Source organism: Hordeum vulgare, chromosome 2H (genome assembly GCF_904849725.1).
Source record: "Hordeum vulgare subsp. vulgare chromosome 2H, MorexV3_pseudomolecules_assembly, whole genome shotgun sequence".
NCBI lineage: Eukaryota > Viridiplantae > Streptophyta > Magnoliopsida > Poales > Poaceae > Hordeum > Hordeum vulgare.
The window spans coordinates 249,258,002-249,279,788 of NC_058519.1; the positions used below are offsets into that span (position 1 = coordinate 249,258,002).

Consider the following 21,787-nt stretch of genomic DNA (forward strand, 5'->3'; position numbering starts at 1 on the left):
GTAGCCTCTCACCTCCTTGTAATCTAGTGGCGGTTGAGATACATGTAGGGTTGGGCCCTGCTGATGTAGAGTTCAAGGCCTTCCTCACGGAGCGGGAGTTGCGTGGACGTCAAGGGGGGTGCATGAGCATCGCGACTCAGGACCTTCATTGGCCCTGTAGCCTCTCACCTCCTGATAATCCAGTGACGGCTGAGATACGTGCATGGTTCACTACATCATGGTAGAGCTTAGGTGACACACTTCTGTGGGCAAATGTCCACTAATCTTCACAAAGTAACTGTCCGCCAACTTTTAACTTTTGTCTTCATATCAAGTGTGGGCAAAGGTACTACACCGTTGACACACTAATTGTGAGGAACCACAAAGCAACAATATGTGTGTCAACAAATGCTTAGTGGCGTGCTATGTGTCGGCATAGGTGTGTGCCTTGATAGATTTTCTGTCGATGCACGTACGTATTTAACAATCTAAAATGTGTCGGCGTACCTAGGATGTATGAACTTGGATTAAGTGTCGACGTAGGTAGACACGTGTCAAGCGACTGAAGCTTTGAATTATTATATTATTTGAGAATCCTAAACCTTCGAAAGTTGGCGCGTCATTTATGCGCGAGAGAGGCAAAGTTTCGGCTTCCAAATCAGACCAAGTCCATAACCTCACCCTCCCTCGGACACGGATCCAGTGACTGGGCCTCTGTTCGATGAACCAGTCACGCCGTAACTGGCGGCCAGCCAACCGTTCGACGAAGGATGTGCAGCCCAGATTAAAAACAGGAGTTAAAAAGTGTGTCTGTTACTGTAGCCAAAACACTGTAGACATCCTAATGCAGACGATGCTACTGTAGCTGGGGTTCGGATCCGTGCGTTGAACCTTGATCCGACGGTCTAGAGAAGGGGGTCAGTCACCGTACTGTTCACCGGTGACCTGTGTACAGCAAGTCACTGGATCTCATTCCCCCTCGAACCCCATCCCAATCCCCTCGTCCTCACGCTCCACGGCCCTGCAGTCGTCGCCGTTGTATTCGTGCTCCACCCACGGTCCTGCTGTCGTCGCCCCTGTCCTCGCGCTCCACCCAAGATCCAGCCACCGTCCTCGTACTCAGCCCGGCGTCCAGCCGCCGTCCTCGCGCTCCGCCTGAGATCCATCCGCCATCCTCGAGCTCCGCCCGAGATCCAGCCGCCCTCCTCGTGCTCAGGGATCCACCCCCACCCCATCCCCGTCCCTGCCACGAGCTCTCCATCCGTGCTCCCCGTCCCCGTTGTTGCCAGTACAGATGCATCCACGAGCTCTCCATCCCGCTGCGCCCCTCCCAAAATCAGCCGTCCGTTGCTGCAGATCTCCGCACAAGACTCGTCTTTTCCAATAGGCAAGCATCGAGGGACGAAGCCAGCATGCAATACAACAACTACTATCATAGTAGAAAAATCAACACCCCCCCCCCCCCCCCCCCCCCTCTTAGAATCGCCATCGGCTCCTCCTGAGATATCCTTTTTGCACTACTGTGTGATGCTTGCTTGTACATTCTTGAACTTTAAACCATATGGCATTGCTGAACTCTGAAAATTAGGGTACTACAACAAGAAGGAACGAGAACAACCCATGCGTGCAAGCTAGCAGCAACCAACCAAGCAAGGAGGTGGATCGATTATTGGTCTAGGCCTATGCACATGCAAGCCAGAAGCAAGCAAGCTGGTGGATCGATGCGTCTTTTTTTCTCATTATAGATCCACAAAAATATTTTGGTGATTTGTTCATGCATACCATCTGTTTGTTAATTGTTTGTTAGAAAACACACAGATCTACTTCGGCCCTGCGACATGTTGCATGCCTCACAGTTAGTCTCCACCACCAAGCTGACGTCAACTGCGTCAGGCTTTGCAAGAAGACCTACAACCTCGACCAGATCGGATTCACTCCCCATGGCCTCAAGGACACTCAGTCAGAACATATGCTACGTTGCTCCATCCCTACTCATGTTCATACCTTCTGATCCTCATTTTTCAGGTAGGACAAGATAGAGATTGTTCACGTGTGGAAAAAATCTCAAAGAGGCCAGTAATCATCTTGAAACTCAACCTGAAGAGACAAACAAATCAATTTATGGTATTGACTTCTCTTCTTTAACTCTCCCATTGCATCTTTTTTGTATATCAATTGATGATTTTTTTACAGGCCCTCTATACAATATCTAATTCCATCAACAAGCTAAGTCCATCCACACTTATCACTCTGCATTATTTAAGCATGGGCACATGCACATATAAGTGAACTCCCACTAGATGGTCACCGGATGGCAATATCAGCGATTCTCTGCTATCTTCCCCATTTTCCCGAGAATTGGTACATACTCTTCTACCTTTGTCCCAACAAATATTTCCTTAAAGAATTAATAATTAAATCTTCATTTTGCCTCCCGGCTAACCTTTTTTCCATCAAATATTTAGGTAATATAAATACTTCTTGGGAACCAAGAAAATTTAGATTAATCATCTTGTGTTCAGAATTGTCTAGAGTTGAAAGCTATAGGATAATGTAGTAATGTGTTGTCTTTCTTTCCAAAATATATCATATGGACAACAATTTCCATAGTTTTTATTTCAATATTTAGTTATTGGTTGCCTCTAGCTGCATCGCTGCATGTTATTGGAGAGAGCACATATATTTACCACCTACAATGTATGAACAGAGAACATTTAAACCCCATACAAACAAGTAGCAACAATGTCTTCGGCATTGACGGTGTCTACCCCAATACTGCTAGGTTATCCCGGTACAGTTTTTTACTGAGACTTGGACTTCTAAAAGCTTCTCGATCTTGAAATCCACCACTATTCATACTGTACCTTTCTTGACTTTGTTTTTTCTGTCGAACCGTCTATGCTTCTCATAATGTTATTCGGCTTTGCTAAAAATCAGTCAACTGATCTCTAGCTTACATTGATAAGTGCTACACTGATAATGTGGTGTGGCAGGTATTGATTCCATTGGAGGAGTAAGGGTACCAGGTGGCTATTGTCGCCTACTGGCGTTCCGGCTTTCGCATGTTGTTATATCCAACAGTGGTGTTACTCGTATAGCTCCTAGCCTTGACACTATAGGTACCTCTGAAGAATCTTATTCTTCTAAACAGCATGAAATTAATAGGTCTTGACAAAAATCATTATGTCCCATTATTTATTTTTCTGTTGTAGGCTGGTTCGCAAGAGATCTGATTATATCGCGTCGCGTTGGTCATCTTCTTTTGAAATTATCTTATACTGATATTCGTCTACCCAGACACTTCTAATTATCTTATATTGATATTCGTCTACCCAGACACTTCTACATACATACTGAAACGATCAAGGATGACAAGAAAGCAACTAATGTACCAGGATGTGCAGGTACTACAACATACTACAATAAGTTTATTGTTTCTCTTAGAAATATACATAGATCATTTTGAGCCTTGACAATAGCACCAGATTTCTACCTGAACTTATAGAATTACTAGATAAAATTGTGTATCTTGTTGATAAAACTGAATTCCACATGCTGCAGTTTATAATTAAAAATATGAAAATGACACAACATGATCTGAAGCGCACATACATTGCTTAGGAGTTAAAATACACATATCAGTTCATCCACACCATAGTCTTTATGTAGCATACTTTGCTCCCACACATAATTTGATCCATGTGCATTATGAATTCTATTGGGCACTGATAAATTAAGTACGCCTCTTATTCTTTACCCCTACCGATTCAAGGATAGGCCTCAAGCGATTCCTGCCAGCATACATAGTCCGGCTTCGTATACCTGTCAATTGTCATCTTTCTACCGACCATATGAGCAAGATCTGCAGCAAAATGTCAATAGCGCCTTTCCCCGTGTTATTATCTAAAGATCAATGATCCTATGGTCATCTGTTTCTTATTTCAAGAATGTCTACAAGGAAAAGAAACCACTATCTTTGGTTTTAGAAAAGAATGACACAAAGCATGAAGGTTCGAAGCGAACTCTCTAATCATGGGGGCCAACAACAACAAGGGGCCAAGAGCTGGAGACGCAAAACATTATGTGATGAAGAGAACGCTGATAAAGCATGATGGTCGTAAGCAATCTATCCAAACTTGACAGCCAAGAAAAAAATCATCTAGAGTGCTGACAAACAACAAGCTAATCCACCAACTTTTCCTCTAACCATTTAGTTAGACAGTGTACTATGCTCACCCATTGTTCTTTTTGACAACAATTAACAAATGGTATTTTTTGTTACTCATGTGTTCTGGGTGATTATTAAGATGGTCAAAATTATGCTTTGTCCAGTTTGATGTGTTTCTCAACTTGGGTTCAATGTATATGCATGTTTGTGAACATATTTTCATTGTTGTACAGTATGTGTTTATCTTGAAACTGCTTGTGTATGTGAGGATAATAATTGGATCTGCTTAGAGCCTGGATATATATTGTTTTGGCTCCACATCACTTTACCAACAATTTATCTGTCGGTAAAGGTAACATCTGTCGGTCTAGGTAGGGTGTATGTGGATAGGTTAATCTGTCGGCATAGATATAGTGTACGTGGCTAATAAAGTGTCGGCATATGTAGGGTGTATGTGGACATGCTATCTGTTGGCATAAGTAGGGTGTATGTTGTCTAATAAAGTGTCGTTATAGATAGAGTGTATGTGGACGTACCATCTGTCGGCGTAGATAGGGTGTATGGTGACTAAAAAAGTGTCGGGAAGTAAACAACTGTCGGCAATACCTTTGCTCACAGCAAGTCCTCTGACTCTTTAGTCTTCTGTCATCAATGATGTTAGCTATAACTTATGTGTCGGCAAAAGTATCCTATGCCGACACATTGGTGTGTCACGTAAGCTCTATCGTGGTATAGTGGTTGGGCCCTACCGACGCAGAGCACAAAGGCTCCTAATGGTGAGTACTAGGGCCCCCGAGGGAGTCGCTTGCGCGTCAAGGGGGGTGCCTTAGCATCGCGACTCAGGACCTTCACTGACCTTCTAGCCTCTCACCTCCTGGTAATCCTGTGGCGGTTGAGATATGTGCAGGATTGGGCCGTGCCGACGCAGAGCGTCAAGGCTTCTGGAGGGGAACGTGTAGGCCCTCCATACCTTGTCGTTATCCCGTAGACCTTGCCAGCGTACGCGTCCAGATCGTCGCTGTCGTCCGTACGCATGCGGTCGAACTCGCTGCACAGCGTCAGCAGCCACGCGGCCTTGACCCGATCGGCGCCGACAAAACGCACCTTGAGGGAGTCCCATACCTCCCTCGTGATGAGTTTCGGCTCCACTTGCATCAGCAGGTCTTCTCCCAGTGCCTTCACAAGCATGGCCCTCGCCGTCTTGCATCTCCCGACGTCCACCAGCGCTCCAGCCGTCGGCGCCACCACGCCCCAAAACCCCTGGGTGTCGAGGATCGCCTCCACCTTGATCGCCCAGGAGGTGTATCCCGTCGACGTGAGCGGTGGGATTTGCATCGCAGTCGATGCACCGCCGCAATCAACCAGAACCAGCGCCATCACCCGTCGGCGATCGCCCTCCCTCGAGGCTCTGATGCCAAATGATGTTGCAAAAACGGAACCGCCACGGTGCTGCCGACGCCGCACACACGGTCGGAGAGGAGGGAGGAGGAGATGGACACGATGGAGTTTTTCCGGTGCAGTAATGCCAGCCGCACGTACGGCTTTTTCTTGAGCTCGGACTCAAAACCCATGTTGGTTACAACGATGGCTGTGCTAGCTTTATAGCTGAGCCAGCAGCAGGGCACGCACCCCTGCTCCCACTCGCGTGCACCCAAGTCCGGCTCGCTCCGCTCGCGCCCACGACGCACTCTAACATGCGTGGCCCGCGGCGAGCTCCAAGAGAACGTAAGTGAACCCTCCCGCACGACTCGCCAACCACCTACATGCACTTCACGCACACGCTACGCGACCGCACAGACACCCCCGTGCTCGCTGCTACCACGCAGGTACGCACACCTGCCACCGCGCCCGACGCGTCCCGCCTGCGCACACACGCTCGCCCTACGCGTCGTAGTGGCTTATGCCCAACATTCTTCCCCCTCAATCATCTCGCGTTCTGTCTTTGGACAAGAGCAGTCGCAACCATGGAGCTAGAGCAGCTCCATTTTGAGCTCTGCTTGCAGCCTCTCGACGCCGGGAATCGGCTCCCCTCGATGGAACCAGTCCCCTGATGCCTAGCGCTTCTGCTCGCCAGCCTCCTCTGCTTCACCTGCACGAGCCCCACGTCCAAGCCGATGTCACCCGAGGACCAGTACCACCTGCCGGACCTGTACCTCCCCGTTGGACTCCACCGCGCCGACGAGCTCGACAGAAAAGGACCCAGGACGCCCTCTTCCTCAGCATCTCCATCTCTCTCCCTCCTCCCGTTTCCCTCTCTCATCTCTCCCTCTCACCATCTCTTTGTCTCTCCTTCTTGTGTCAACAGGAGCCCAGCCATGGCATCCAAGCTCGCGGCTGTCGGAGCTTGGCCCGACGCCCCCAATGAAGGAAATAAGCAGGGCCGGTCCTGGGATTTCGGAGGCCGGGGGAAACTAAAATTTAGGGGTCCTAAATCTAAATTAATGTTAGTATTCCCACCGTGCAGTGTATAGGACATGTGTGTTGTTCTAGATCATCAATTTGACTTGTTTAATATGTAATATGTGTTATCAAAATTATATCATTACATTCATACGTGAATGTAGTTTTTAAACATATTTTTATTACATATAAAATATATTTAGCTATTTAAATTATGTATCTAGGACCATGTGCATGTCCTATATATACACCCGAACGAAGGTAGTAATAAGTGAATCCAAATACAAAATTCATGTCAATTAATTTATAAATGTCATCTTAAAACTTTCTTCTATCCAAGATGCAAAACTGATGGTGGTCGTATCAATATGAACCTCATCCAAAAAAATTAGTTCCTCCTAAAAAAATCTATCGATACATTATCTATGTGATTCTACCAAACCATGTACATGTTTTCTTTCTGTCTTAGTGACTATCCGGATGCAATCTTTTTAGATGATGTGACGATGCCGAAATTTAAGAAGCAATTAGTAATTAAAACTAACATAAACCTAACAAAACCATCAATTTGATTTGGCAAAATCATCACTTCGACTTGGCAAAATCGCACAGGATACTATTCCAAGAAAAAAATTTGCACAAGGCATAGGTGAGACCTATACCTGCTCTCGTTCCCTTGTGGGATGCAGCGATGTAGCATCGGCTGCTGCCTAAGCTGTGTTGTTCTCTTATTCCTTCAGTAGCCAGAGAAAAGAACCATGGAAAAAAGAAAATAAGGTCATCGAGGCGGCGCGCATGGAAGGTTAATTGGGGAGATAAAGCCTCAACCTCGAGTTATCGCTCGCTGTTGATTTGATCAAGTGAATTAGGGAATAAGCGATCCTTTCGTTAAAATAGCCAATTAGTGATCCGCGTTGTCTAACGATGTCAATGAGTCATATGCACGCGTGGCCGGTCAGTCATGCTCGCAGCTACTACCAGACGGGGCCCCCTTGAGAGTTGGGGGCCCCGCGCCCCCCCTCAGGGCCGGGCCTGGAAATAAGCCGCAACAGGGACTTGACGCGAGCGTGTGCGTGCATGCTGGGCGCGTCGAGCCGGGGCAGAACCCGTGCGCGTGTGTGCGCGTCGGGTGTAGGTGTACATGCGTGTGTGTGTGTGTGCATGTGTTGGTGCAGGGGCGCGTCGGTAGGGCATGACCTACTCGCGAGGTGCCGTTAGTTGGCCGCGTCGTCCGCGTACATGTGCGGCGGGTGCGTGGGCCGAGTGGGCGCGGATCATGGCGAGTGGGGGTGGGCGTGGTGTGGCGCGTGCGGGCGCGCGTGTGTATAAAGCCGCCCGACTTATGTAATCAGCACTGAGTTTGAGTTTGAGCTAAGGAGAAATAGAAAAACACCTTTCGTGCGAAGAAAGGCGTTCGAGCGCCGGCAACATTGGTCGTGCGTGGCAATGGTCTTATTGAAGACATTTCTTTGAGAGCGGGCATTATCTCCAGGTGAAAATCCAAGATTTACAATCGGGCGACGACGGTGTTTGTGCGCTGTTTCCTTTTTGTAGGTGTCGTTTTTGGAGTACTTGAACATCAGGTGTTGTCTTGGTGGTGGTTGTGCTGTTGTTGCAAGTACTGAAACTCTGTAGTGGGACTTTTCTTTTATAATTTTTTTTAGTTTTTTGATTGTGTGCATCCGGCATGCCATTAGGGCATTGCGTTGTTACAGAGGCTGGATGTAATTGGTATCACCTCGATATCAATATATATTCTTTATTAGAAACACTCATGTTCGTCATCGATATCAATATATATTCTTTATTAGAAACACTCATGTTCGTCACCACCAGTTCGAGCGACAGTGTTGTCTCCGATAATCACCGCGGCGGCGCGGTTCCATTCCCGCGCCAACACCCAGCTACAGGAACGAGGCCCCCTCGCCTAGATCCATGTCTCCTCAAGCTCACCCCGTCCCTCCTCTGTGTCTTCTTGCCGTGGCCGCCGGCACCTATTTTCTCGATGTGAGAGCAAGTCTAGTAGAACCCTCAAACCCTTAAAACAAAAACCAGTTTTAAGGGTCGAGAATTGCACATTTTTGACACTTTTAAGGGTTGAAAAACAGGGGCAAAGACTAGAACCCTCAAACCCAACCCTTATAACGGAATATTCTGTTATAAGGGTTCGGTTTGAGGGTTCTAGTCTTTGCCCCAACCCCAAACCTTAAAACTGTCATTCATATATCACACATTTCATCATATGACATATCACAAATTCAATCACATTTAACATAAAACAATAATCATTCTAGTTATTATTACAACACCGAATAAAACAATAATCATTACAACAATGTTTGAGCAAATAACAACATAAAACAATGTTTCAGCAAATTACAACAATTGTTCGAATCAAATAGGACATAGAAAAGTAAAACAAAGATACATCATGGGCCACTACGCCGCCCATCCAACTGCCAGTGGTGCTCTACTAGATCATCCCGGAGACGACCATGAATGGTTGCATCCTCAATCTCACGATGTGCTTGAAGAAAGGCGTGTATGCGAGAAGGGTTTCTTTCCGGTTGCACACGGGTACCAACATTATCATAGAAGCAAGGGAGGTTTAACCCTCTCTCATCCTCTAGGATCATGTTGTGTAGAATCACACAACATTTTATGATGTTCACCAAGGTTTTTTTGTCCCAAAACCGAGCTGGACCCCGAACTATGGCAAACCTTGCTTGTAAAACACCAAAAGCTCTCTCAATATCTTTGCGCGCTGCCTCTTGTGCCTTGGTGAAATGAGCCTCTTTTCTTGTTAAGGGCACCCCATTTTTCTCCTTGATGGACTTCACAAGAGTTGCCCATTCGGGATAGATGCCATCGGTGAGATAGTATCCCATTGAATACTCATTGTTCATGATTTTGTAGTTGCAAGCTGGAGCATTCCCAGAAATTAATCTTTTGAACAATGGAGATCTATTGAGGACATTGATACCATTGAGTGTGCCCGGCAACCCAAAGAATGCATGCCAAATCCATGTGTCCTCCGATGCTACGGCCTCAAGCACAATGGTAGCATCACGGCTTTTACCGCAGTACATTCCGTGCCATGCCTTTGGGCAATTTTTCCACCTCCAATGCATGCAATCAAGACTACCAAGCATTCCCGGCATCCCCTTTTTTCATTCATTTCCATTAATCTCTTTGTATCTTTCTCGTTTGGTGCTCGAAGATACTTCTCACCATACAACCGGATGACCAACTTGGCAAACCTACGGACTGACTCCGTGGTTGTATCTTTCCCAATGCGAAGAGACTCGTCGGTATAATCCGCGGGTATGCCATAAGCGACTACCCGCATTGCCGCCGATATCTTTTGATATGCACTAAACCCCATGATACCGGCGGCGGATCTACGACGTTTAAAGTAATAGGAGGCAGCCTCACAATCGTTGACAATCTTCACAAACAAACTACGACGCATTCGGTACCTTCTGCGAAAGAGACGAGGAGGGTATGTAGGTACCTCCGCGAAGTAGTCTTGCATCAAATGCTCGTGTCCGAGAACACGGTTCCGGTAGATGGTGAGTCGCCCCATCGTCGACCCTCTCCTCTGATCCATAAGCTTCAAGCGGTCTTCAAACGCTTGGACGTCGACGAGGAGGCTCATCATCTCAACGTCGTCGTCGTGCAACAACTCGTCAAGGTCCGAATCGTCGGATGACGACCAATCCGACGCATCGGATAACGAGTCCATCTACAATGTGAGTGGCAACAATTGTGAGTAATGTCCAATGAAGCAAAAAAATGTAAAAATGAAGCAACAAAGCAAAAATGGGTACCTAAAAATCGTCCGGGACTGCCGGGACGGGGCGGGCTGGGAGGGGCGGCCGGGACTGCCGGGACGGGGCGGCGCTGGGAGGGCCGGCCGGCGGCAGCGGAGGGGAGGCCGAGGCGGAGGCGCTGCGGGGACGGGGGCTGGGGCGACGCTGCGGGGATGCGGAGGGCCGGCGGGGATGGGGCGGCGCTGCGGTGGGGCGTCGGCGGGGCGGCGGCGGGGGCGGGGCGGCGCTGCGGCGGGGAGGCGCTGCGGTAGTGGCGGCGATGCGGACGGGGGCGGGGCAGACGGGGCGGCGGGGAAGCGGCGACGGAGGGCGGCCGGGGCGGGGGGGGGCGGGGAGGCGGAGGGGCGGGCGGGGCGGCGGCGGATCCAGGGAGGGAGCTGAAACTTCCCTTCCGCGCTCGTCCGGAAGTGGAGTGCAGGTCGGGGACAGTTTCTCCCCCCGACCCTCACTTCTACAGGCTGCGAGGGCGTTTACAGGTTCGACCTCTAAATTTTTTTACGGGTTTAAGGATTTAAGGGTTCTAGTTTACGTCGTTTTTTCGATCAAAACTGTAAAAAAGCGGTTATTTTCTAGAATTTAAAGGTTTGAGGGTTCTACTAGACTCTGAACAGCTCATGTTCAACTTGAGACTTCATTTCTTTCTCTTATATTCGTTCCGGCATGTCGAGTTTAGATAAAGTAGTCACTATGTTTCTGCATGAACACACGAGTAACCGTAGTGGCTGGCTCCACCCTTTTCCATCAGGAGATTGTCGGATCAAATCCTAATGCCTTTTTTCAGTTGTTTTCTCTGTTTTGTACTTCTTTTGTGCACACAATCATGATTGACCCGCGCCCCGATCTAGTACCAACATATAGCTGGCTGAGCTGGTCAGCCATGCGTGCACCCACACGTGGGATTTCGATTCGACTCCCAGCGATCCCAATAATTTTTGACTGTTTCTTTTCCATCTACGCTCACAGCCTTTGCACTTGGGTCGAATCCTCCTGTGCCGCTGCACCTGACTGTAATTCAGCCCATGCTTTCTTTTCCTGTTGCGATTTTGTCAGTGATCAAGACATGCATCTATAATCTACAGTATAATACTAATAACTAAATAGTTCATCCCCAATATTCTATTTTTCTAAACATGCGGCCTATTCACTTCAGCCAACCTGCCACGTCACCACATCATCCCCCGTTAGCGCTTGACCAGGGAACAGAACGGCCCTCTCTCCTTCGATAGCATGTTCTTCCACCTTCGTTGGCTACTCACCTACAAGAACACAACAGAAATGCAGTCGCCAGATTATTCGGCGCCTGTACTCACCTACAAGAACACAATAGAAATGCAGTCGCCAGATTATTCGGCGCCTGTTCCCCTTCCACTTCCATTCCCTTTCCCAACAAATTTTGCCTCCATTGCTCCATCTTCTTGGTTTGCCTATGAAATCTGCCACCGGTGCAAGACTCCACTTCCCGTGCTCGCCAGTCCATGCCAAATCGGCGGCCGCCCGTCGATGACCCAAGGGGCACAAGAAGACGAGGAGCCAGACTGATGTTGTTGCCGATGTGATCTTCCTGTTGTTCAACGCCGTGTGCCTCCTCGAGAGGACGCCAATGCCGGTTGACAAAGTGCAGCCATTGGGCACAGAGTGTCAGAGTTGTGTCAAATATTGATGTACGAGTTGGGTTACATATGGACTTGGTGTTGTAGTGTGGGTAGGATACATGTAGTGTCGTAGTCGGACACGTCGTATCCTTGGCTTCTTATATATGAGGAGGCACCCCACGTTGTAACCTATGACGACTAGATAGTGACAGGATCGCAAGGGGGAGCCGGCGGCTTGTGCCGGCGTTCAGGTGGCCGGTGTTGCGGTATCTCGGGGAGGAGCGTCCGTAGTCATTGTTGCCCCGGGGAGTAGGCGAGTTCGCTGAACCTCGTTAACAAATCTCGGTGTCGTCATCGTGCTGTGATTGCTTGTTTCTCGATGGATCGACCGCGTACCTCGGATTTGTTTTAACAAATGGTATCATGAGCAACGTTACGAGGAGGTCGTTGTGCGTCGATCTAGAGATGAACAAGCAGTCACTTGGTTGGATGTCTAGGCGATGGTGAGTTGCACCAGCAGGCCGTGTGATCGGTGACTTGGCGAGATGCAGCTGGTAGCTGCCGCTCAAGAGGAGAAGCCGCACGGGCTGCAGGCAAAGTCGCACAACTGGTGTACTCGTGTACAGCCAGGACACCATCGCTCCAGATTTGTTTTTGAAAGAAAAAAAAAAGGGACCGAGTCCAGTTCGAGTTGATTAGCTGCTTGGCTGTGCAGATCCGAAACATAATTTGTTTGGAAAGACAAAACGGGACCGAGTCAAACTGCTGGAGCCGTGGCCGCGTACTAGTACTAGTATAAAAGTAGGCAGGTACAAGACGCAATAGCCCGAGATGAATCGGCAAGAAAAAGTTTACGCATCCATCAGGACTAGCAAGGGCAAAGAAAAGAACAGCTAGCAGTGCAATAGTGTCAAGGAGGCTGCCATCACGTGGACCAGAAAGTTGTTTGGTTGGATTTGCTAGTAGTACAAGCCTGTGTACTTGGGAAACACGTGAGAGAGCTCAGTTAATTTTTCCGCAGGTCAACCGTACAAAGAACCATGGCATCAGTGGGCACCAGGTTTGAGGTGAAGAAGTTCGACGGGACTGGAAGCTTTGGGTTATGACAGACAAAGGTGAAAGATTTGTTGTTACAACAGGGATGCTTGAAGGCTTTGTTGCAGGAAGCCAAGCCAGCTAAGATGAAGGCTGAGGACTGGGAGGAGTTACAGTTGAGGACAGTCGGAACTATACGGATGTGTCTGTCGGACCAGGTTATTTATCATGTGATGGATGAGAATTCGCCGAAGAAGATCTGGGAGAAGTCCAAGACTGCGACAACCAAGGTGTATCTGAAGCAAAAGTTGTATGGGATGAAGATGCAGGAGGGGTCCGATCTTGTGGAGTATATGAACGCCTTTAATCAAGTCGTGACGGATCTAGCACGCTTGGGTGCGACGATTGACGACGAGGATAGGGCAATTCTGCTTCTTTGTTCATTGCCATCGTCCTATGACCATTTGATCACTACTTTGACGTCAAGAATGAGGATATTACTGCGGCCTTGCTATCTTATCATATGAGAAAGAAGAATGCGGTGGAAGTCTCTCATGATGAAGGTTTGCTAGTCAAGGGTGAAGATTGGCGGAAGGGATATGAGGCAGGGAAGAATAAGAAAAAGAAAAAGAAAATACAGTGTCACAAGTGTAAGCAGAGGGGACATATTAAAAAGGAATGTCCATAACTCAATGGTGGGTCAAGTGCTAATATGGCAATTCATGGTAATGACTCAGACAATAGTAGTGATGCCCTAGTAGTATCAGACAGGCGGTCAACCAAAAGTGAAGCGTGGATGTTGGATTCAGCGTGCTCTTTTCATACGACATCCAACAAGGAGTGGTTCTCTTCGTACAAGTCTGCTGATTTTGGTTTAGCCTATATGGGCGATGACACTGGTTATCGTGTTGCTGGAGTAGGTGACATTAAAATCAAGATGTTTGACGGAGTTGAGCGGATGCTTCGGGGAGTCAGGCATGTGCGGGGGCTAAGGAGGAATCTAATTTCGCTTGGAGTTCTTCATGATGGTGGTATGGTATTCCGTTGTGATCGGGATAAGAAGACCATGGAAATCATGGAAGATGAGGTGACCGTGATGATTGGAGCGAGGACGGCTTCACATCTTTACAAGTTACAAGAAAGCACTATTGCAGGTGAAGTCACGGAGACTAGAGTTGCAGGAGTAGCAACAGGTTCCCACAGAGACGGCGGGTCTGGGGCAGACTCGTCGGGTAGCTCTCGGTAAGCTACGAAGAAGACAACACAAGTCCGGAGTACATGGAAGTTTGATGCACGAACAAATTTAAAGTGGTGGAGAATATTCGCCAAGGTGGAGTTTGTTAGAGTTGTGTGGAATGTTGATGTACGAGTTGGGTTACATATGGACTTGGTGTTGTAGTGTGGGTAGGATACATGTAGTGTCGTAGTCGGACACGTCGTACCCTTGGCCTCTTATATATGAGGAGGCACCCCACGTTGTAACCTATGACGACTAGATAGCGACAGGATCGGAAGGGGGAGCCGGCGGCTTGTGCCGGTGCCCGGGTGGCCGGTGTTGCGGTATCTCGGGAGGAGCGCCCGTAGTCATTGCCCTGGGAGTAGGCGAGTTCGCTGAACCTCGTTAACAAATCTTGGTGTCGTCATCGTGCTGTGATTGCTTGTTCCTCGGTGGATCGACCGCGTACCTCGGATTTATTCTAACAGAGAGGAAGGGTCTCGGTCGACACTAGATGTCTTCCGCGTCTTGTGAATGCCATGGGGAAGAATGTTGTTCGCTTCCACCGATCATGCCTCTCCGATATGCACCGTTGCAGATTAGAAAGACGCATTCAGTTCATCTTATTTCTCCCTCACCTTCTTTCTTTGATTCCTACCTCTATTTTTTCAGTGTGTGACTGCATGTGTTTCATTATGTGTAGATATTCAAGTGGCAATAGGCTGTAATACATGATTTGGGATGACCTGTGTCTATATATGGTTTCCGTATTTCATATTTGATGATTTCCTTCTTGCAGTTGCATCGAAACTAGGGGATCTGTGAGGCACTAGTAGCACCGTCAAATATGAAGAGGTATGAGTTGGAATGTAAAACTTCCTTCAATGCATAATAGATTACAAGTGTGAGGTATATCTAGGAGGGAGTCCCACGTTCTATACAAGTGGCTGAAGTGGCCAACGTGGGTAACCCCTAGATCCTATTGTTGTGGTACACAAGTGTTACAAGACTTATCTAACACCCCCCCTCAGCCGGAACACCATTTGGAAGGATGTTAAGGCTGGACCGAAAGTCGTTGAACATGGTAGATGGCAGCCCCTTGGTGAAGACGTCGGCGAACTGTGAGCTTGATGGTACATGAAGAACGCGAACCTCGCCGAGAGCCACCCGATCGCGAACAAAATGCAGGTCGATCTCAATGTGTTTTGTGCGCTGATGTTGCACCGGGTTGTTGGCTAGGTATGATGCACTAATATTGTCACAATACACAATGGTGGCTCGAGTGGGAGGGAGATGCAACTCATGAAGGAGCTGGCGCAACCAACAAGATTCTGCCACACAGTTTGCCACGCCTCTGTATTCAGCTTCGGCACTCGAGCGAGAGATGGTGGATTGTCGTTTGGAAGACCAGGAGATAATGTTCAAGCCGAGAAACACACAGAATCCGGAAGTGGATTTACGTGTGTTGGGGCAACCAACCCAAACGACGTCGGTATAGGCAATGAGATCCCGCGAGGAAGATTTGTACAGCTGAATACCGTAGTGGGAAGTGCCCTGATTTGTACAGCAATAGACCGTCTCATGTAGATCACCATGCAAAAATGCATTCTTGACGTCGAGCTGGTGGATAGGCCAGGAGTGAGAAGTGGCAATGCTGAGCACCGCACGAATAGTAGCCGGTTTCACAACCGGACTAAACGTTTCTCCATAGTCGACACCCTCTTGTTGAGTGAAGCCGCGGACGACCCATCTAGCTTTGTAGCAAGCCAGAGAGCCATCAGGGTGGAACTTATGACGAAAGATCCACTTGCCCGTGACGATGTTAACACCTGCAGGCTTAGGCACCAAAGACCAAGTAGAGTTATCCATTAGAGGATGATATTCTTCTAACATAGCCTGTTGCCAATGGGGATCTTTGAGAACTGATCGGTACGTGGGTGGTATGGGTGAGATGTGTGGAGAGGTGGTGGTGGCAACGAACAATCTTTTTGGCATGAGAAAGCCGGTTTTGGCCCTGGTAGACATGCGGTGTACGTTCTGGGGTGGCTGCACGAGAACGGCATTGGGTGGGAGACGTGGCGCGGGTGGAGTGGTCGGCACGGAAGTGGAGTAGGATTCGGCGGGACCGGCAGGTTTGTTGGCGGGCGAATCTGGCGAGGAAGTGGAGGAGGAGCCAGAGGATTCGGTCGGGCCAGGAGAATCGGGCGTGGCAGGCGAGGTATGTGGTGTGTCGGGCGTGGCGGGCGAGGAGGCCGAGGTGGATCGGGCGGGAGAATAGTGCGAGGTGGGTGGGGAGGGGCGCGCGGCAGCGTCTGACGCGGGAGGGGGTGGAGCACGAGGCGGATCTGGTGATGATTGGTGGGGCCCGTACGAGGTAGGTGGGGGTGGATCAATGGAAACCGTTGGGTGGACGGGATCTGCATGGGGATTAGCTGTGGTCGTGATGGTTGTGTGTCCTGGTGTGTGGGATCGGTATGGGAATTGTGTTTCGTCAAAGACAACATGTCGGGACACGATGACACGGCGCGAGGTGACATCGTAGCACCTGTACCCTTTGTGCTCGAGGGGGTAACTGAGGAAAACACAGGGGGAGGAGCGAGGTGATAGCTTGTGGTCCATGGTGGCATGGAGATTGGGAAAGCATAAATACCCAAAGACTCGAAGGTTGGAGTAGTCTGGTTGGACACCGTGGAGGAGATAGTATGGTGTGTATGGTGTAATGGCTCGAGATGGGCGGCGGTTCAGGAGATAGGTGGCGGTGTGTAGGGCTTCGACTCAGAAAGGAGGTGGAAGGTTGGCTTGGAGAAGAAGTGTGCGGACAATGTCATTTGTCGTGCGAAGAAGCCGTTCCGCTTTGCCGTTTTGAGGTGATGTGTATGGGCATGAGAAACGGTAAGCGATGCCATTGTTGGAAAAGAAGGAACGGAGAGAGGTGTTGATGAATTCGCCGCCATTGTCACATTGCATACTTTTGATGATCACATGGAATTGGGTATGAACAAATGTGAAAAATCGTTGGAGGACAGTGGATGTATCGGATATGTTGCGTAAAGGGAACGTCCATGAGTAGTGGGTGTGATCGTCAAGGATGACAAGATAATATTGAAAGCCGGAGAAACTTGGGTGATGTCCATAAATCACAATGAATTAAATCAAAAGGTGCAAATGTTTTGCTATGAGAGGAAGGAAAAGGGAGCCGTGGTTGCCGCCCTAGTTGACAAGCAGTACATGGGGAATGAGGAGCCTTATTACAAGTACTAAGAAAATCGTTGGAGATGGCGGAGACGGTGGCTGGGCCGGGATGGCCAAGGCGTCGATGCCACAAATCCGAGGTGGTGGTGAGGAGGGCTGACGCTGGAGCGGGTTTGTTGCCGAGGAAGAGGTAGAGCTCGCCGGAGCTAGCGAAGATCATGAGGACCTGACGCGTGCGAAGATCCTTCACAAGAAAACCACAGGGAAAAAATTCAACAGAGCATGAGTTATGTTTGGTAAATTTGCGAACGGAGATGAGGCTGGTGACTACGGTGGGAGAGACCAGTATGTCTGTGAGGCGAAAGTTGTGGGGATGGAGGAGGGTGGATCCGTTGGCAGTGATGGGTAGATGTTGTCCATTGCCAACGAGAATGCTAGAAGGAACATGCTGTAATGAACGACTAGACGAGGTCAAGGTACCTGGGTTGCCGGTCACGTGAGAGGAAGCGCCGCTGTCCATGTACCACTCGGGGGCGTGAGGCGTGGTGATGCCGGAGTTGCTGAAGGCGGCGTTGAGCATGGCGAGGTGCTCCCACGATGGTGGTGTGGGCTGATAGGGCGTTGGTGGCGTCGGAGGGTGGTACATGGCGTAGGCGTGAGCATGGGCACCGGGGTGGGGTCCCAAAACCCCGACGACATTAGGGGGGATCCAGCCAGGGCGCGGCGAGGGCAGGGCCATGCCGTACGGAGCGAAATATCCGGTGGATAGAGTGAACGCCGGCGTTGAAGGCTGGGAGCGCCCGGAGGAGTCGTGGCGGCCACGTCCACGGTCACGACCACGACCGCGACCACGATCACCATCGCCGCGGCCACGGCCGACGGGCGGATGAGGAGGGTGGGGATGTCATTGTGGGCGATCGGAGGAGGAACGATCCGGCTGGCCAGTGGTTGGTGCACGCTCGTTGGATCCACGAGCGCTAGACTCGGAGCCGGAGTTGGGGGCGCGGTCACCACCAGGGAAGGCCAAGGCGGAGGCACTCTCCTCAGCGGCGCGTTGCGCCTGCGACTCCTCTGGAAGCACCACCCGGGAGAGGACGGTGTCGAAGGGTAGCTCTTGATCACCGAGGACGCCTCGAATTGTGTCGAGACGTTTGTCGAGACCATGAAGAAACTGGGTGGTGAGGTCGGTTTCGCTGACGGCGTGGTCGATGTCGGCGAGATCGTCGGTGAGGAGCTTCATTCGGCGCGCATACTCGGAGACAGATAGATCGCCTTGCTTGAGGTTGCGGTACTGATGGTTGAGAACCATGAACCGAGCAACACGATTGGCGAGGAAGAAGTCTTTGATGTTCTTCCATATGGAGTAGGTGGTGGTGGCGCCGACAACATGGTCGATCATGGGATCCGCGAGGGTGGCATAGAGGCACAGGGCAACGTGGGCGTCGAGCTCCAGATAGGCAGCGTCAGCGTTTGGTGGAGGAGGATGTTCGATGAGATAAAGAACTCCATAGCGGATCAAGACCATGAGGAAGAATGATTTCCACTTGTGGTAGTTGTGATCGGCGGGGTTGAGGTGGAACTTTATGTGATTGGTGATATGGTCGGAGAAGATGGGGTGGCGTGGTTGGGTTGTGGCCGCCGGTGGCGGCGGCGGCGGTGTGGTGAAGAGAGGAGCAAAGTGGGATCCGGAGGCAGGGGAGGAGCCCTGGAAGAGGAACGGGGGAGGAGGTACCGTAGGGGAGGAGGCGACGGTGTGGGCGGCGTTAGTCGCCAGGGAGGTGGCCGGGGCCGGCGTAGAGTCGAAGATTGGTGCAGCGGAGGAGGAGGAGGAAGAGACGACGTCGGGGTCAGCTATAGGTGGTACCTGGTAAACTGATACCAAGTTGGAATGTAAAACTTCCTTCAATGCACAATAGATTACAAGTGTGAGGTATATATAGGAGGGAGTCCCACGTTCTATACAAGTGGCTGAAGTGGCCAACGTGGGTAACCCCTAGATCCTATTGTTGTGGTACACAAGTGTTACAAGACTTATCTAACAGTATGTATCTTCTATTTATTGAATTATTCTGCATATAATCCTGACAACTTAATGGACTAATTCACGATGTTTTGAGCATACCAGCATACACTGCCATTTCTCCATTTAGGTGCTTATCCTTCAGCTCTGTCAGTACTCTTTGGTTCATTGAAAAACAACACAAAACCTATTATATTCGCTAAGAATAGCGCGAACACTGCCTTTACAGTTTGATAGTTTGGGTATGTCAATCTTGAATGAATCAGGCCTACATCTTTCTGAAGATGTTGTCGAACAGATTGTGGATCAGATACACCACATCCAGATCAAATGTTGTTGTGCAAGAATCACTAAAGCTATCCATACGTTTATGCTAAATACATTCCAACAGACATTCAGGGAGGCAAACATGAACAACATTTGGACGATAGATCATGATGAATGGAAAGTGTTCGAAAGTAAAAATCTAGCCTTGCTGAAGAACATGACTCTCCCATACCTAGAATAAGTACCTCTATATTAAGCTTTAGTAAACAATTCTTGAGAACATGACTCTTGAGTCTTGACCGTTGTGATGCGCAGGGTGATAACCATGTCATTCACTGCCAGCCAATGCTACAAAATTATTGGTATATGCAATTTGTGGTAAAAAAATATACATTGATATTAGAACGCAAAATATTCAGAATATAATTAGCTATGACCCTAAAATTTGATTCGGCAAGCACCTCTTTGCGCTTGAATTTAGGCTTATTTTCGTATGCTCCTCGAGTCCACGCATGACAATCAATTTGTCCTAATATACCTCTATTCATTGAATAAAAAAATAAATCTAACGTTCTTATGAATAATAAATAGGTAGAAGTGCTTGCTGTTCAGAAGAAGATAATCGTCAGTTTGTGCACCATCGATACATTATTTATATTTATTTCTCTACACTACATATGCTTTCAGATTACTTATTTGCAGGATACAAATCGGCTTTTGTAAACAACTGCATGTAGTTCTGGCTTATGTAAAAAGCTACATCAAGTTGAGTTTGCTTTTGATAAATTCTCATTTTAATAGGTTCTGCTTATTTCTATACGGACTTATTGGAGGCTTTTCTCAAAAGCTAATATAGATGCATGCATGTTTGCATCCTATGACATTTGGGCAAGGTATGCTGCACTCACACGGTCACACCTCAGTTTCGATGATGGAGAAACAAGAACAATAGGGCATGTGGCAGCTGCGAGGGAGAGAAAAGGCAGGGGAGTGTGGCGCACCAAGGCATGAAAGAAGTAGATGCATGTCACAAGGCTCCAGTGATCATGTCCTTTCGTTTTGCAGCAGCTCAGCCTCGACGGTGGATCACATCTCTGGCTCCGTCGGCATCGGCAGAGGGGAACGAGGTTTTGGTGCCGTGGAATGTGGCGACGATACCATCATCACTGGGCGAGCCTGAGTGTGATGACCCAGATCACTAAGGAGGATCGAGCAGTGTGATTCACCAGCGTTGCCTGGCTATGAGCGTGAGGAGGTGACGTTAGAGGAGAGAGTTAAGGCAACAAGGTAGGTCAAATATCTTTCCCATAGTTAGTCTCCTCTTTTCTTTTTCTTTTTTTGCATATTAATATCCTCTTTTTTTGCCAAGCCTAAGATCATTTCGTTACTTTGTCACGTTCAACTCCTATTGTAAAGAAGCTAGACGTCCGTCCTCGCAAGAGTATTTTGTCGATGATCCATATGACTCTTGCTGCTCCCAATGGCACACAAGCTCCCATATCTGAATTATATTTTTGATCAAGTTATCATATGCACACATTCTATTAGTCTTCATACTTATTTACAGAGTTCAAGCTTATTTTTGCACTTATTTATCATATGCACATTCTGTTAGTATTTATGTCACGTCCAAGATACGATCCTATCCTCAATTTGGCACGAGGGCGTCGTCAGGGATAGAAGCGCATCTCCTCGTTTCGCAAGAATGGATATCGTTACAAGTACATGTACTGAAAAGAAGAGATATATAGAATTGGCTTACACTCGCCACAAGCTACATCAGAGTCACATCAGTACAATACATAATCATCATGAAGAAGAGCAGGGTCCGACTACGGACGTAAACAAACGAGAAAAGAAGAACGACGTACATCCTTGCTATCCCAGGCTGCCGGCCTGGAACCCGTCCTAGATCGAAGAAGAAGAAGAAACAACTCCAAATGAACAATCAACGCGCTCGCGTCAAGTACCCTTTACCTGTACCTGCAACTAGTGTTGTAGTAATCTGTGAGCCACATGGGACTCATCAATCTCATTTCCAAAGGTATCAAGACTAGCAAAGCTTAATGGGTGAGGTAAGGTTAA

General features: G+C 48.7%; 1 protein-coding gene across 2 annotated transcripts; it reads left to right on the forward strand.

The window, feature by feature from the left end:
* Window positions 1-948: 948 nt before the first annotated feature.
* Window positions 949-4,310, forward strand: LOC123426005. Of its 2 annotated transcripts, none has more exons than XM_045109783.1 (5): window positions 949-2,103; window positions 2,173-2,340; window positions 2,973-3,098; window positions 3,316-3,383; window positions 3,752-4,310. In XM_045109783.1, exons 2-5 carry the CDS (start codon window positions 2,280-2,282, stop codon window positions 3,884-3,886), a joined length of 390 nt encoding a protein of 129 aa, XP_044965718.1. In that variant the 5' UTR covers window positions 949-2,103; window positions 2,173-2,279; the 3' UTR covers window positions 3,887-4,310. The 2 variants fall into 2 exon arrangements, with proteins under 2 accessions (XP_044965718.1, XP_044965719.1); XM_045109784.1 differs by having other exon boundaries at window positions 952-2,103; window positions 3,926-4,310.
* The last annotated feature ends 17,477 nt before the right edge of the window (window positions 4,311-21,787 follow it).

Bases quoted from the DNA above. Each gene is read 5' to 3' on its own strand.
- LOC123426005 (XM_045109783.1), top strand. From the start codon at position 2,280: ATGGTCACCGGATGGCAATATCAGCGATTCTCTGCTATCTTCCCCATT. The intron at 2,341-2,972 runs GTACATACTCTT...GTGGTGTGGCAG, and splicing joins CCCCATTTTCCCGAGAATTG to GTATTGATTCCATTGGAGGA. The intron at 3,099-3,315 runs GTACCTCTGAAG...TCGTCTACCCAG, and splicing joins TCCTAGCCTTGACACTATAG to ACACTTCTACATACATACTG.